This window comes from Taudactylus pleione, unplaced genomic scaffold (genome assembly GCF_031769625.1).
Source record: "Taudactylus pleione unplaced genomic scaffold, aTauple2 ptg000145l, whole genome shotgun sequence".
Classification (NCBI taxonomy): Eukaryota; Metazoa; Chordata; class Amphibia; order Anura; family Myobatrachidae; genus Taudactylus; species Taudactylus pleione.
In genome coordinates this window covers 1,440,001-1,457,847 of record NW_028284547.1, presented here as the reverse complement: position 1 = coordinate 1,457,847, position 17,847 = coordinate 1,440,001, and the positions used below count along the sequence as shown (strand labels likewise).

General features: G+C 53.6%; 1 protein-coding gene across 1 annotated transcript in view; it reads left to right on the top strand.

Moving 5' to 3' along the window:
* Positions 1-17,274: 17,274 nt before the first annotated feature.
* The window catches only part of LOC148522597 (RING finger protein 11-like), a 7,915-nt gene continuing 7,342 nt past the window's right edge, over positions 17,275-17,847 (top strand). The window contains exon 1 of the mRNA XM_088474013.1: positions 17,275-17,482. Coding sequence (XP_088330139.1) covers positions 17,384-17,482 — 99 coding nt within the window. The 5' untranslated portion in view covers positions 17,275-17,383. The remainder of the gene's footprint in view (positions 17,483-17,847) is intronic.

Genomic DNA, 17,847 nt, shown 5'->3' with positions numbered 1-17,847 from the left:
CAGGGCTGGGCTGTCAAATGCAGCAAGGGGTGTCAGATACCTCCTGCTGCATTCGCATATTTGCAAGGAGAAAATTGTAATACTGCCTGCGTGCCTTTATTTTAAATTGTCTTTTTTTTATTAATATTTTTTAAATGTACGTGTGTGTAATATGTGTTTTTTTCCTGTGTGTGTTGTCACCAGATACTCACTTCTAAACTATACTATGCTAATCTATAATAATTACACAACACATGATAGGTTCCAATCAACATGATTTGTTATAAAACAATTTTAACAATTTTTTTTTTTTTTTAGCAAATAAATCAAAAACTTTATTTAAATAAATTGGCTATACGGTCTACAGACTACTTAATTTGGGACAAATAATGGCTCGTGAGGCTTAAGGCCTGATTCAGAGGTGCTCGCTGTTTGAGAGTGCTCGCTCTGAATCAGGGCGTTTTTGTTTGTTTTTGTTTCGGCCTCCAGGCCCCTCGCAAACCTGTGGATGACCACCCACAGCTAGTGCGAGCGGCCTGGCGATGGTCGTGATTATCGCGACCATCCGGCTTGCGTCAAGACGCTGCGGGAGGGTCTCTGCTCCCGCAAGCCCGAGTGGACTTCCTGCTCTAATAGAGCAGGAAGTCCACTACTGACATCACGAATGATGTCAGTAGGGCCGCCCACAATCGGCAGGCGTTCCCTAGGGAACGCCTGCATTTGTGCAGCCACCCCCCTCCCCGCCTACAAGACGGGGTGAGCTGTCAATCAACATCGACAGCCGCCCCGTCTTGTAGTGAGCCCCGGAGAGACGGAGCTGCCGTCACTTGCTGGGGCTCGCGCATGCCGGAGAGGGCACATGCGCAGTGGGGGAACATCGACCCGCTTGCGAGCGCTATGCGCTCGCGAGCGGGTCTGAATCAGGCCCTTAATTCTTGAAGAAGCGCCTCTTGCCACTCAGGCCTCTGACGTTCTGCCTCTGAAATTGGAAAATAACAAAGTATACTGTATCAGCATATTTCTGACACTTTATGAAGAAATACAAACATGAACATAAAATACAAACTTACAGTACGCACAAGATTTATCATTTAAAAATACAAACATCACAATCTAATACCGTGGACACACTAGATGATATGTCGTCTGACCTGGCGGATTTGACAACATATCGTCTGCATCGGCCAGTGTGTACAGGCTATGTTGCTGATGATGCATTCTCCCGCACCGTGTCAGCGACATTGCCCGTGGGACCTGCGTGCATGAAACCTGTCGCGTTTGATAAATGTTGCAGAAGCAAAACACATGACAGCTGGTAGCTGATTGGCTGGAGCACCATTAGCATACACAACTTTCAACAATTCTTGTGAATGTTCGAAACTTGGTGATAAATGAGGCCCGTACAATGAAATTATGATTTGACTATAGACTAAGGGCCTAACTCAGAGATAAAGCTATTAACCAGTAATAACAGACGGGCGCTGCTTTCGTGCTGCTGTTCCAATACAAAAAGCTGCTGTTTAAAAAGGAGATAGTCAGTATCCTTATTACATAGTACAATTAATTAGCACAAAACAAAACAGCGCTAAAATTCAGAAATGTAATTAATAAAATGGAATGTAATAATAACATATACTAATATAGCAGCCTATAAAAACATATAAAATGAATATTGCAATAGGTTTGAATAATAAGTTGACCTCAGGTTGGTTGTTAAAAAGTCTGTGGACAAGAAATATTTGTATAAATACCAACCTGAGGTCAACTTATTATTCAAGCCTATTGCGATATTCATTTTACAAGTTTTTATAGGCTGCTATATTAGTATATGTTATTATTAAATTCCATTTTATTAGATCACATTGCTGAATTTTAGGGCTGCTAATTCAGAGATATATGTTCATCCCAGGATACGTTATAACATACTGTACATCATGCAATATATTATAACATACATTAAGCACATGTGCAGAATTGGTCCTGCGGTCTCTTTGCAGACCACCCAACCTGCAGCATGACTGACAAGCTGCGGCGTAGGGGCCTGTTTGGGTCCCATTCACGGAAATGGAGGTGTGATGCCTCCATTTTCCAGGAGGCAAGAGGCCGGGGTCTGCGTCAATGGAGGCAAATTCCTGGCCTCTTGCATGACCAGGCACCGCCCCAGGCTGCTGAGAAATTTAGCTCCCGCAGACTGGGCTAATGGACAACAATCCCAATAGATGATTGCAATTGTTCCAATGGTGATCCCAGGCTGCAACCTCGGTTGCAGCGATGTGACCATGCAGAGGCAGCGAGGAGGTGTCTGATACCTCCTTCTGCATTTGCATCTGAGATGGATGGATTGGCACAGCTTGTCTGCGGCAGTGGAAATCCGTCCATCTCTGAATCAGACCCTACGATATACCTGATTACCGAGTATCTGCACCATACATGTTACTATGGAAGCACTGCAAATACAAACATTACATTTACATGTGAGGTCAATTATCACTGCTTTATCAGATACCTTGAGCCACATGTTGGCCATCCATAACATACCACTTTGCCCTGGAGTGGAGGAGGCGGCATAGCATGATTCAGAGGAAGCAGAGTGAGCAGGGGGTAGGAGGTTGGGAGGGGAGGGGGCAGGAGAGGGTTCAGGGGAGGGGGAGATTGGAAGGGCTGCTCGCCTCCGATGCCTTTCCTGAAGAGTTCGCTGTTGTCCTAGGAAACAAATACCAAAACAAAAATTTATATATATATATATATATATATATATATATATATAGGGGCCCATTTATTAAGGATCGCATTTTGCAATGCGATCTGGGCATGCAGTATCGCCAATGATCGCATTGCAAAATGCGATCATACCGGCCGAATGTATAACCCGGCACATGCAGGGAGACAGGCTCCGAAAAGAGCCCGTCCCTGCGATGTGGCCGGAGCGCATTCCGGGCTACTGCGCATGCGCAGTCCCGAGGACTGCACATGAGCGGCGCCCATTGCCGGCGGAGGGATCTGAAAGATCCCTCCGCCGGCTGAAATGCGGTAAGTGCCCATAGGACACAGCGGCTAACGCTATCTTCAGATAGCGTTAGCTGCTGGGGTCAATATCGGGAATGCTTCGCATTCCCGATATTGATACATTTGGCAGCATCGCATCCCCCATAGAAACCTATGGGGGAGGCGGCTGCCGGCGGCAATGGAGGGATCGCAGCAGGTATCGGAGATACCTGCAGCGGTCCCTCCTTCATACATTCGGGGGATACTAAGTATTTGAGGTAAACCCCCGAAAACAGGTGTTTTCGGGGAATTTACCTCAAATGCACGTTGATAAATGGGCCCCATATATATATATTTATTTAAAATATCATGCAAGATCAATATAATATGTACAATTGCACACACATAGGTATATGTAAATATGCACTAAGAAATTCTACAGCTTGTAGCTTTCACAAATGTGTTATGATAGAGAATGCATTTGTATTACATAGTACAGCAAATAAAAGATATTTCAAAATGGCCACACAAAATCTAAAATGGAAGCACCATATTAACAGTTCCAGCTAAGGGCCTGATTCAGACCCGGTCGCTATCTGCGTACGCTCGCTGGATGCATATGCAAATTTGTCAAAGTGACACCACGGGAAGCGATCGCTCGCAAAGGCATAAGCATGCCCACCATGTCTTAGCAAGCGGCCACTTTGTGTATACGTATGCCCAATCGCACAGGCAGAGCCGCCCACCAGCAACACGTCATCTCCAGGAAGTGTATTAAAACATTGGTACATCGAGCACCATCGGATGTGAACGCAGTGCTTGAGGTAGCTTTACCCTACCGCAAGCATTGCGAGGAAATCAGTGTAAAAAAAAAGGCAAGTGACGTGTACTATGACGCTTCCTGTTAATTATGCACGCCTCTTAAACGGCGTTGAAACACTCAGGCACGCCTGGGTTCGCATCTCCACTTCCCCGTTATTAGTGTCCTGCCCCTGTTACCACCCACAAATGGCCTCTCGTCACTCATTACGCTGGGCTGCCTTTGCTGGGCGAGCGAGAGGGATGCGATCGCAGTGCGTAGTTCGCGCATGCACAGAGCGAAGCGCGCGCATACACAGAACATCGGGCCGCTTGCAAACGCACAGCGCGAGCGAGCGGCTCTGAATCAAGCCTAAGTCCAATGTTGAAGAATTGAAGAACTGGATCAGTTGGGACAGATGTTGATGAATTGGAGAACTTAATAGATAAGAGTCTGATGTTTGAGGCATTGAATGGGAACGATGGTTGAAGGTATTGGCTGGAACAGATGGAGGCTGTAAGAACAAGTTTCAGTGGTAAAGCCAGACTAGTGTGCAAGATGGTATAGGAGACTTGTTTACCAGATCCAGGGGCCCATTTATCAAAGGGAATTTGAGGTAAATTCCCCGAAAGCACCTGTTTTCGGGGGTTTACCTCAAATACTAAGTATCCCCCAGATGTATGAAGAAGGGACCGCAGCAGGTATCTCCGATACTTGCTGCGGTCCCTCCATTGCCGCCGGCAGCCACCTCCCCCATAGATTTCTATGGGGGATGCGATGCTGCAAAATGTATCAATATCGGGAATGCGAAGCATTCCCGATATTGGCCCCAGCAGCTAACGCTATCTAAAGAGAGCGTTAGCCGCTGTAGCCTATGGGGACTTACCGCATATCAGCCGGCGGAGGGATCTCCCAGATCCCTCCGCCGGCAATGGGCGCCGCTCATGTGCAGTCCGCGGGACTGCGCATGCGCAGAAGCCCCCACTGCCCTCCGGAGACATTGCAGGGACGGGCTCTTTTCAGAACCCGTCTCCCTGCATGTCCCGGATAATACATCCGGCAGATAGGATTGCATTTTGCAATGCGATCAGGGGCGGTACTGCATGCCCTGATCGCATTGCAAAATGCGATCATTAATAAATGGGCCCCTTAGGAACTGAATATAACGGACTGTAACCGTTCAAATACAGAGTATCTGGGAGCTCAGCACAGAGCTGTAACTTCAGCAGAAGAACTGGCAATGAGTGACAGTCAGGAAATGGAATTTATAGGGGTGGATCCCCAGAGATTGGATGCTGCGATCAGCTGGTCTGGGAGCAGCACTCTGAATGGAGGAAGGGCCTCAGGTGACTGAGTCCAACATGGCTGTGCTCATACTGTGGGTTTGGAGGGAACTCTGGCGTGCAGTCTGTGTAACATCATGTTGAAAAGACATGCCGTGAGCAAGGGGCTGTGGGGAGCCATCTCGACACTCAGAGACAGAACACAGGCCCTGATTCAGAGCCGAACGCTCTGAAAGAGCGCTCGCTCTGTATCAGGGCGTTTTTTGTCTTTTTTTGGAGCGGCCTCCTGGCCGGTCGCATAGCTGTGGGTGACCACCCACAGCTATGCAAGTGGCCAGGATGATGGTCGCAATGGTCAAGACCATCGCGACCATCAGGCTTGCAACGAGACCCTTGTGGTAGGGTCTCGTGGCTGCAAGCCCCAGAGAGCTTCTGGCTCTAATAGAGCCAGAAGCTCTCCCACTGACATCACTGGTGATGTCAGTGGGGTCGCCCACAAATGGCAGGCATTCGCATAGGAACGCCTCCGTTTGTGAAGCCACCCCCCGCCACGCCTACAAAATGGGGCAAGCTGTCGATCAACATCAACAGCCGCCCCTTTTGTAGTGAGCCACGGAGCGAGTGCTTTTTGCGCTCGCTCCGGGGCTCGCGCGTGCGCACTCGACCACCATCGACCCGCTTGCGAGCGGGTCTGAATCAGGCCCACTGGACGTACTGGGCAGGAACAGCAAGACAGACCTCAGTACCAGCCGGGAGTGATGTGCAGTGTGAGCGGACTTCTGCACTATCCGGGAGTGATGCACAGCGCAAGCAGACCTCAGCACTATCCGGGACAGACACCAGAGTGGTAAAAAGGTAGTTTTTAGAGTCCTGAGCGTGACACCTAAGTCCTGAATGTGGTGGGAACGGCACTTCTGCCACCTGAGACTATGCTCTGCTGACTGTGCTATTCTGGATGTTGCGTTCTACCCCCTATGGAGCTGTTGCATGTATATCAGTCGTAGACAGATGAATCAACTGAATAATGTGAAAGAGGCATTTATAAAGTGGAACACATAAAATATTTGCTAATGACATAGAAAATAAGTGTACTAAGGTAAACCAATGTGAGAAATCGCAGATATCATTCAAATATATAATACTAAAAAAAAGTCAGTATAAGCAAACAATCAAATCTAAAAATAATAGGCTCGAATTAGCAGTTTATGTGTGTCTAAGGATGGATAGATCTTAGGGCGTTGTGTTGGGGGTAAACTACAGCGTCCCACTTGTACTCCTTCAATCTCAATTAATATGCACTTACCATGTCCGAGAAAATGGTCTTGGATGCCCGGGGGTCTTCAGGGCAGATGGAGGGGAGATGGGCGATGTGGGTAAAATGATTAGGGACTACAGACCGGGCAAACCGATAAGGTGACTGGATCAGTGGCCAAAATTCCCTAATATTTAACAAACTACCCCTACATCACAGATTTACACTTCATGGTACCCTAAGCAAGTTACTGGTCTGGGGCCACCCCCCACCCGTCCCTACAATAAAAATGTGACAAACTAAAAATATCCTGCTAGGAATAAAGCATTTTTTAATTATTTTAAACTGCTGAAAGAACCGGTATTGTGACTATACAAGTACCACCATAATACTTGTGCCGTCAGTAATGGGAAGCTTCACTGGCGAAAACTGGCGTATTTTACTAAGGTCTCGGTTTTCACCAGCGAAAGCAGCATTATAGAGGATAAGAGGAACAGTGTTTGTGAGCAGCACAATGGAAAGAAGGGTGGTAGGCGCCAGAGCCGTCACTAGACTTTTTGGTGCCCTGTGCCAGAAAGAGCATTGGCGCCCCCCTCATTTTTCAAAGGGACATAATACACCCAAAAAAGGGGAACGGCCTCATGGGGAAGGGCCATGGAAGAGATAGGGGAGGCCAGGAGACAGTGGCGTAACTAGGGTATTTGGAGCCCAGGGGAAATTTGAAAAGGGAGCCCCCCCCCCCGAAACAACCCAAAATGTGCGCGCCCCCAAGGCGCTTGCGGAAAAAAATGGGCGTGGTCACTTAAAAATGGGGCGTGTCAACATGACACACCCCGTTATTTTCACGCTGAACATTCCTATCCATATGCACCTTAACCCCAGTAGTACCCCTTATACAGTACCCCCAGTATGCAGTTGTGGTCCCTCTTATGCAGGCCCATAGTAGTGCCCCTTATACAGTATCCCCAGTAGTAGTCCCCCTTATACAGCCCCCAATTAGTTCCACTTACTCAGTGCCCTCAGTAGTGGTCCCCCCAAATGCAATGCCCTATGTAGTGTTCCCCCTTATGCAGTGCCCCCAGTAGCAGTCCCCACAATGCAGTGCACCCGGTAGTGGTATCCCCTTATGCAGTGCCCTTTATATAGTGCCCCCAGTAGTAGTCCCCCCCCTATGCAGTGCCCTTTATATAGTGTCCCCAGCAGTAGTCCTCACCATGCAGGTTTCCCAGTAGTGGTCCCCTTAGGCAGGCACCCAGTAGTGATCACCCCTATCTAGTGCCCCCTGTAGTGGTCCCCGCAGTGCCCCTAGCAGTAAGCCCCTTATATAGTGCCCCCAGCAGTAGTCCACCCCCCCTCCCATGCAGTGCCCCCAGTAGTGCCCCCCCCTATCCAGTGGTCCCTGTAGTGGTCCTTCCTGTTATTGCCCCCAGTTGTGGTCCCCCCAGTGCAGTGCCCCTAGTAGTAGGCCCCTTTTATAATGCCCCCAGTAGTGATCCCCAGTTGAGGTACCCCCTCCCGATTAAGTGCCCCCCTGTAATAGCCCCCTCCCAGTAGAGGTCCTCCCAATAATGGTGCCCCCAGTAATAGCCCCCCCAGTAGAGGTCCTCCTAATAATGGTGCCCCCAGCAATAGCCCCCCCCCAGTAGAGGTCCTCCTAATAATGGTGCCCCCAGTAATAGCCCCCCCCAGTAGAGGTCCTCCCAATAATGGTGCCCCCAGTAATAGCCCCCCCCAGTAGAGTTCCTCTTAATAACGGTGCCCCCAGTAGTAGCCACCCCCCCATTGTGCCCCCACCCCAGTACAGTTCCCCCAGTGGTAGCCACCCCCGTTGTGCCCCCAGTAGTGCTGACAGGTTTTTAAAAATATATATATAAAAACATACTTACCTGAATCCACGCTGCTGCTGCTGCTCCTCCAGTCCGCGACGCCGCTCCCGCCCGCCAGTCCTCCCGGGCTGGCGCGCTCAGCATAATGGGACAGACGTCATGACGTCTGTCCCATTACGCACTGCAGGAGCCGGACGGAAGTCCGGCTCTTGCAGTGGGTGCTGCAGCAGTCAATGAGAGTCTATTTAACTCTCATTGGCTGCTGTTTAACACACGCATCGCCGCCAGCGCTGGCGGCGATGCGTGTGTTATGCACAGCCTGAGCCCGCCTCCGGGCGCTATTGGGCAAGCACTCAGGGGGAGGGAACAGGCTCAGGTGTGCAGCACAGGACCGGCGCTGGAAGCCTAGCACCGGTCCTGTGTAAATGTGTAGCGCTGACCGCACTCATTGCGGTCGGCGCTACACTGGTGGCTAACTAGGGCGGGCCGGACCATGGCCGGTGGCGCCCCCTGCGCCGCCGGTCCCACGGCCCCCAGGGCAAGCACCCCGCTCGCCCTGCCCTAGTTACGCCACTGCCAGGAGATGCTTGGGATGAAATAAGAGGAAACTACAAGCAAGAATGATAATAAACAGAAATTTGACAGGCCCAAACAGCGCCCCCTCACCTGTGGTGCCCTGTGCGACGGCACCGGCCGCACTACCCTAGCTATGGCCCTGGTAGGGGCACAGGAGGAAGATGGGTGGTGAGGGATAAATTATAGAATTAGGTGAAGGGACATATATAAAAGGAGTAACAGAAAACACAGGTAAAGGAAAGATAAAACACAAAGATGATACAGAGACACACTGTGGCCAGGGGAGACACACACACCTGTGACTTGGGGGGAAAGGGGACATTAAAAAAAATACACACTGGTGACTTTGGGGTAAGGACATGGAGACATAAACATTGGTGGCTGGGGGAGGGGGACATATAGAGGTACACTGTTGACTGGGAGTGGGGAAATTGGAGAAGTACACACTGATGAATGGGGAGGACATGGAGACATACACTTGTGATTGGGGAGGATGGGTATATAGCATACTTGCCGATATTCAGCTCCCTCCTTCCGGCAGGGAGCTGAATGCAAGCATAGAGGGGGAGGCGTGGCCGGCTATGACGACGTTTTGGGGGCGGGGCCAGGGCGTGTCCACACGAATGCGTCATCGTGGCCCCGCCTCCTCTTCACGATGCCAAAAATAAAGGAATTGTGAAGCGGGGGCGGAGCCACGATGACGCGATTCAGCGCGAATCGCGTCATCGGGCATCCCCGCTGCGGGGGTTTCAAGTAGTTGTGCGGGGGGCAGGCGGCGGCCGGGAGGCTTGCCTGCCTTTCCGGGGGGTCGGGAGCGGCACCCGATATTCGGGAGGCTCCCGACCAAATCGGGAGGGTAGGCAAGCCTGGTATATAGCAACATACACACTGGTGAGTGAGGAGAGGGGAACATGGAAACATTCACCCTTCTGACTGGGGGAGGGAGACATACACATTGGTGATTGTGGGGGAGGAGCACATGACAGGCTTACCTACCCTCACAATTTGGCCAGGAGGCCTCCCGAATATCGGGTGCCACTCCTGGCCCACCGGAAAGGCAAGCAAGTCTCCCGTCAGCCGCCGACCCTCCCGGCCCCCCCGCAGGTTAAATATAGAAACTCCCGCAGCGGTGGCGCAATTCGCGCCGAATCGCGTCATCATGGCCCCGCCCCCTGCTTCACAACGCCGTTTATTCTGGCATTGTGAAGAGGGGGCCCCCAATATGTAATTATTGTCCGGCCACGTTCCCCCCCCCCGCTGTAAGCAGACATTCAACTCCCGGAAGGAGGGAGCTGAATGTTTGAAAGTATGGCACATGGTGACATACATACTGCTAGTGGGGGAGGGGGACATGGTGACATACATACTGCTAGTGGGGGAGGGGGACATGGTGACATACAAACTGCAGGTGGGGGGAGGGGGACATTGAGACACACACTGCAGGTGGGGGGAGGGGGACATGGAGACATACACACTGCAGGTGGGGGGAGGGGGACATGGAGACACATGCTGTAGGTGGGGGGAGGGGGTCATGGAGACATACATTGCAGGTGGGGGGAGGGGGACATGGTGACACACACTGCAGGTGGGGGGAGGGGGACATGGTGACACACTGCAGGTGGGGCGAGGGGGACATGGTGACATACATACTGCTAGTGGGGGGAAGGGGGACATGGAGACATACACACTGCAGGTTGGGGGAGGAGGACATGGAGACACACACTGCTGGTTGGGGGAGGAGGACATGGAGACACACACGCTGCAGGTGGGGGGAGGGGGACATGGAGACATACACACTGCAGGTGGGGGACATGGAGACACACACTGCAGGTAGGGGGAGGGGGACATGGTGACATCATACTTGCCGATATTCAGCTCCCTCCTTCCGGGAGGGAGCTGAATGCAAGCATAGAGGGGGAGGCGTGGCCGGCTATGACGACGTTTTTGGGGCGGGGCCAGGGTGTGTCCGCACGAACGCGTCATCGTGGCCCCGCCTCCTCTTCACAATGCCAAAAATAAAGGCATTGTGAAGCGGGGGGGCGGAGCCACGATGACGCGACTCAGCGCGAATCGCGTTATCGGGCATCCCCGCTGCGGGGGTTTCATGTAGTTGTGCGGGGGGCAGGCGGCAGCCAGGAGGCTTGCCTGCCTTTCCGGGGGGTCGGGAGCGGCACCCGATATTCGGGAGGCTCCCGACCAAATCGGGAGGGTAGGCAAGCCTGGGTGACATACACACTGCTAGTGGGGGGAGGGGGACATGGAGACATACACACTGCAGGTGGGGGGAGGGGGACATGGAGACACACGCTGTAGGTGGGGGGAGGGGGAAATGGAGAAATACACACTGCAGGTGGGGGGAGGGGGACATGGAGACATACACACTGCAGGTGGGGGGAGGGGGACATGGAGACACACACACTGCATGTGGGGGGAGGGGGACATGGAGACATACACACTGCAGGTGGGGGGAGGGGGACATTGAGACACACGCTGTAGGTGGGGGGAGGGGGACATGGAGACATACACACTGCAGGTGGGGGGAGGGGGACATGGAGACACACACTGCAGGTGGGGGGAGGGGGACATGGAGACACACGCTGCAGGTGGGGGGAGGGGGACATACACACTGCAGGTGGGGGGAGGGGGACATGGAGACATACACACTGCAGGTGGGGGAGGGGGACATGGAGAGACACTGCAGGTGGTGGGAGGGGGAAATGGAGAAATACACACTGCAGGTGGGGGGAGGGGGACATGGAGACATACACACTGCATGTGGGGGGAAGGGGACATGGATACACAAGCTGGAGGTGGGGGGGAGGGGGACATGAGACACACACGCAGCAGGTGGGGGGAGGGCGACATGGAGACACACGCTGTAGGTGGGGAGAGGGGGACATGGAGACATACACACTGCAGGTCGGGGGAGGGGGACATGGAGACACACATTGCAGGTGGGGGGAGGGGGACATGGTGACATATATACTGCTAGTAGGGGGAGGGGGACATGGAGACACACACTGCAGGTGGGGGGAGGGGGACATGGAGACACATGCTGCAGGTGGGGGGAGGGGAACATACACACTGCAGGTGGGGGGAGGGGGACATGGAGACACTCACTGCTGGTGGGGGGAGGGGGACATGGAGACATACACACTGCAGGTGGGGGAGGGGGACATGGTGACATACATACTGCTAGTGGGGGAGGGGGACATGGAGACATACACACTGCTAGTGGGGGAGGGGGACATGGTGACATACAAACTGCAGGTGGGGGGAGGGGGACATTGAGACACACACTGTAAGTGGGGGGATGGGGACATGGAGACATACACACTGCAGGTGGGGGGAGGGGGACATTGAGACACACGCTGCAGGTGGGGGGAGGGGGACATGGAGACATACACTGCAGGTGGGGGGAGGGGGACATGGTGACACACACTGCAGGTGGGGGGAGGGGGACATGGTGACACACTGCAGGTGGGGCGAGGGGGACATGGTGACATACATACTGCTAGTGGGGGGAGGGGGACATGGAGACATACACACTGCAGGTTGGGGGGGGGCATTGAGACACACTGCAGGTGGGGGGAGGAGGACATGGAGACACACATGCTGCAGGTGGGGGGAGGGGGACATGGAGACATACAAACTGCAGGTGGAGGGAGGGGGACATGGAGACATACACACTGCAGGTGGGGGGAGGGGGACATGGAGACATACACACTGCAGGTGGGGGGTGGGGGACATGGAGACACACACTGCAGGTGGGGGGAGGGGGACATGGAAACATACACACTGCAGGTGGGGGGAGGGGGACATGGAAACACACGCTGTAGGTGGGGGGAGGGGGGCATGGAGACACACACTGCAGGTGGGGGGAGGGGGACATGGAGACACACACACTGCATGTGGGGGGAGGGGGACATGGAGACATACACACTGCAGGTGGGGGGAGGGGGACATTGAGACACACGTGGTAGGTGGGGGGAGGGGGACATGGAGACATACACACTGCAGGTGGGGGGAGGGGGGCATGGAGACACACGCTGCAGGTGGGGGGAGGGGGACATACACCCTGCAGGTGGGGGGAGGGGGACATGGAGACATACACACTGCAGGTGGGGGAGGGGGACATGGAGAGACACTGCAGGTGGGGGGAGGGGGAAATGGAGAAATACACACTGCAGGTGGGGGGAAGGGGACATGAAGACATACACACTGCATGTGGGGGGAAGGGGACATGGATACACACGCTGCAGGTGGGGGGAGGGCGACATGAGACACACACGCAGCAGGTGGGGGGAGGGGGACATGGAGACATACACACTGCAGGTCGGGGGAGGGGGACATGGAGACACACTGCAGGTGGGGGGAGGGGGACATGGTGACATATATACTGCTAGTAGGGGGAGGGGGACATGGAGACACACACTGCAGGTGAGGGGAGGGGGACATGGAGACACATGCTGCAGGTGGGGGGAGGGGGACATACACACTGCAGGTGGGGCGAGGGGGACATGGAGACACTCACTGCTGGTGGGGGGAGTTGGACATGGAGACATACACACTGCAGGTGGGGGACATGGAGAGATGCTGCAGGTGGGGGGAGGGGGACATGGAGAAATACACACTGCAGGTGGGGGGAGGGGGACATGGAGACATGCTGCAGGTGGAGGGAGGGGGACATGGAGACATACACACTGCATGTGGGGGGAAGGGGACATGGATACACACGCTGCAGGTGGGGGAGGGGGACATGAGACACACACACAGCAGGTGGGGGGAGGGAGACATGGAGACACACGCTGTAGGTGGGGGGAGGGGGACATGGAGACATACACACTGCAGATCGGGGGAGGGGGACATGGAGACACACACTGCAGGTGGGGGGAGGGGGACATGGTGAAATACATACTGCTAGTGGGGGGAGGGGGACATGGAGACACACACTGCAGGTGGGGGGAGGGGGACATGGAGACACGCTGCAGGTGGGGGTAGGGGGACATACTCACTGCTGATGGGGGGAGAGGGACATGGAGACATACACACTGCAGGTGGGGGGAGGGCGACATAAACACTGCAGGTGGGGGAGGGGGACATGGAGAGACGCTGCAGTTGGGGGGAGGGGGACATGGAGAAATACACACTGCAGGTGGGGGGTGGGGGACATGGAGACATATGCACTGCAGGTGGAGGGAGGGGGACATGGAGACATACGCACTGCATGTGGGGGAAGGGGACATGGATACACACGCTGCAGATGGGGGGAGGGGGACATGAGACATACACACAGCAGGTGGGGGGAGGGGTACATGGAGACACACACTGCAGGTGGGGGGAGGGGACATGGAGACGCACACACTGCAGGTGGGGGGAGGGGGACATGGAGACACACACACTGCTGGTGGGGGAAGGGGGACATGGAGACACACACTGCAGGTGGGGGGAGGGGGACATGAGACACACACACAGCAGGTGGGGGGAGGGGGACATGGAGACACACGCTGTAGGTGGGGGGAGGGGGACATGGAGACATACACACTGCAGGTCGGGGGAGGGGGACATGGAGACACACTGCAGGTGGGGGGAGGGGGACATGGTGAAATACATACTGCTAGTGGGGGGAGGGGGACATGGAGACACACACTGCAGGTGGGGGGAGGGGGACATGGAGACACGCTGCAGGTGGGGGGAGGGGGGCATGGAGGCATACACACTGCAGGAGGGGGGAGGGGGACATAAACACTGCAGGTGGGGGAGGGGGACATGGAGAGACACTGCAGTTGGGGGGAGGGGGACATGGAGAAATACACACTGCAGGTGGGGGAGGGGGACATGGAGACATATGCTGCAGGTGGAGGGAGGGGGACATGGAGACATACACACTGCAGGTGGAGGGAGGGGGACATGGAGACATACACACTGCATGTGGGGGAAGGGGACATGGATACACACACTGCAGATGGGGGGAGGGGGACATGAGATACACACACAGCAGGTGGGGGGAGGGGGATATGGAGACACACGCTGCAGGTGGGGGGAGGGGGACATGGAGACACACACACTGCAGGTGGGGGGAGGGGGACATGGAGACACACACTGCAGATGGGGGGAGGGGGACATGGAGACACATGCTGCAGGTGGGGGGAGGGGGACATGGAGACATACACACTGCAGGTGGGGGGAGGGGGACATGGAGACACACGCTGCAGGTGGGGGGAGGGGGACATGGAGGCACACGCTGCTGGTGGGGGGAGGGGGACATGTAGACACACGCACACTGCAGGTGGGGGGAGGGGGACATGGAGACACACACACTGCATGTGGGGGGAGGGGGACATGGAGACATACACACTGTAGGTGGGGGGAGGGGGACATGGAGACACACACTGCAGGTGGGGGGCGGGGGATATGGAGACACACTGCAGGTGGGGGGAGGGGCACATGGTGACATACATACTGCTAGTGGGTGGAGGGGGACATGGAGACATACACACTGCAGGTGGGGGGAGGGGGACATTGAGACACACGCTGTAGGTGGGGGGAGGGGGGCATTGAGACACACACTGCAGGTGAGGGGAGGGGGACATGGAGACACACCATACTTGCCTACCCTCCCGATTTGGTCGGGAGCCTCCCGAAAATTCGGGTGCCGTGACAGTATTAGTGATATTACCAGCCAGAGCCTCGAATGGAGCCTCTGTAAAACACTACTAAATCAACGAGAAGCCTGCCTTTCTAATGGTCAAGGCTGGATTTTGGGGGGCCCGCCGTACCTTAGGCGGGTGCCTAGCGGTAAATCTGGCTCTGCTACATCATCATAAATGGGCTATTTCTCAGAACCAATAGCTAACTGAGAGTTTTAAACGTCATATTCGTTCTTTGCATGCTTAAATCAATTAGAAGTAACTAGTTTCACCTAGGAAACAGTTTTACAGTTGCGCAGTGTTACTGGTAACAGACTGGATTTTAATGAGACCCTATATCCGATTTATGAGTCAAAAAAAAGTCCAGCAGGGCTCCCCATATACTGTTATTATATTCCATAGCACCACAAAGGTTCTGCAGTGCCGTATATGGGGGTAAAACAATTTAAAAGCACATTTTATAACTATTATACATGAGTGCATAATTTACATCCATGATAAATAATAAGTAATCGTGTAAACAATAGGTACGTATAGGACACACCTATAACTTATAGACATAGGACAGAACGGCATTAGTAATAGACACATGACATAAAGGAATTATTAGCACATGTATGCTACAGTTAGTATGCATAATACCAGGTAGTTAGGGAATATATGAGGTAAACACATACACATATCAGTAATACCCCTTTTACACCAGAGCTAAAACCCGGGTTATTGCAGGGTTAACCCAGGTAGCTCCTTGGTATAAAAGGGGACAGGGCTGGATTCCTGGGTCGAGTGACCGGCAATCCAACCCAGGTAACTTGCAGGGTTTAACACGGGAATAACCTATGAAACCCTGCAGTGTAAATGGCGTGATCCGGGTCACGATGACCTGGAGCAAGCCGCATACCGCATTGGCCGGCTTCAGTGGCGCTTGGAGATGACGTCATCTCCAAGCGTCCACTTCCACGCCCGGAAGAGCCGGGTCACTGCAGACCCGGCTCCGGTGTGAACAGCGCCGGCTAAATTCTGGGTCTGATCCGGTTTGAAACCCTGTTCCAATCTCCGGTTCAGACCCGGAATTTAGGTATAAAAGTGGTGTAATAGACATGGAATTAGTAGCACATGTATGCTGCAGTTATTAGGTATACAGACCCTCAAACATGACCACCCCTTCCATCAGGTACAAAATACTCTGCTTCTGTAATCCCCAAATAATGGGCCCCATTTACAAACGCAGGGAAATACCAGTGGGAATTTTCATTTAGTATCACTGTGATACAAACGAAAGTTCCACTGGTATTTAGTAATACCCCTCCGGCGAGGTCCCGCGAAGTCCAGCGGAATCCTCGTCCTCGACGAGGTCCTCTTCTGGGCTGCTGGCAGCCTAACGCTGCCAGCGACGGGGCTCCAGGGTCACGCGCATGCACGAGGGTCCGTCTGCAGGGAGACCCGGCAATCGGAAAGGCACCGCCGGGTCTCCATTGCCGGCAATGGGGCCCGCATCGCTCTCGCCATCTTTTAGATGGCGAGAGCGATGCTGTACAAACAGCTGTAATTTTAGATTACCGCTGTTTACTAAAAACAGCAAGAAGGTATAACCCTTTAGGGAGCGCTAAAAGGGTTATATTTCGTTTGTAAATGGGGCCCAATGTATGATATCTGCCACCTGTGCTGAAACACCTTAACTAGCACAACTTCGGTGGTTGCAATCATACATTAGGTGGGAAGTCCAAAGAGCAGAGCATTGTGTATCTGGTGGAAGGGGTCATGTTGGAGGATCTGGATATAATAACAGGTAAATGACACCCAGATAATTTATATATAATGTCACTAATAGAGTGACCACGTGACGCTGCAGTCCTCGGGCAGACTGTCGGTCACGTGCTCAAAATCCCTCGGAATGACGTCACCTGTGCGCCAAACAGCAGGGCATGCCGGGAAATGTAGTTTCCCAGATCTGACTTCCGTGCCGTGCGGAGTGTAAACAGTCCGGAGCTGGAAGGGGAGTCCCGGGACAGCCGGAGCCCCGGGACTAGGGGATGGGGAACTGTCTGTCCTCGCAGTCCGCTGATGACCTGTCTCTGCTCAACGACTCAGACGGAGCCAGCCTGCCCGGGGAGCCCCCGCCGCCCTACCAGGTGCCTGCCCCTGCTGTGTAATACCATGTATATCATACTGATTACCCCCTACCCGGTGCCTGCCCCTGCTGTGTAATACCATGTATATCATACTGATTACCCCCTACCCGGTGCCTGCCCCTGCTGTGTAATACCGTATATATTATATATATATATATATATATATATATATATATATATATATATATATATATCATACTGATTACCCCCTACTAGGTGCCTGCCCCCTGCTGTGTAATACCATATATATCATACTGATTACCCCCTACCTGGTGCCTGCCCCCTGCTGTGTAATACCATATATATTATATATATATATATATATATCATACTGATTACCCCCTACTAGGTGCCTGCCCCCTGCT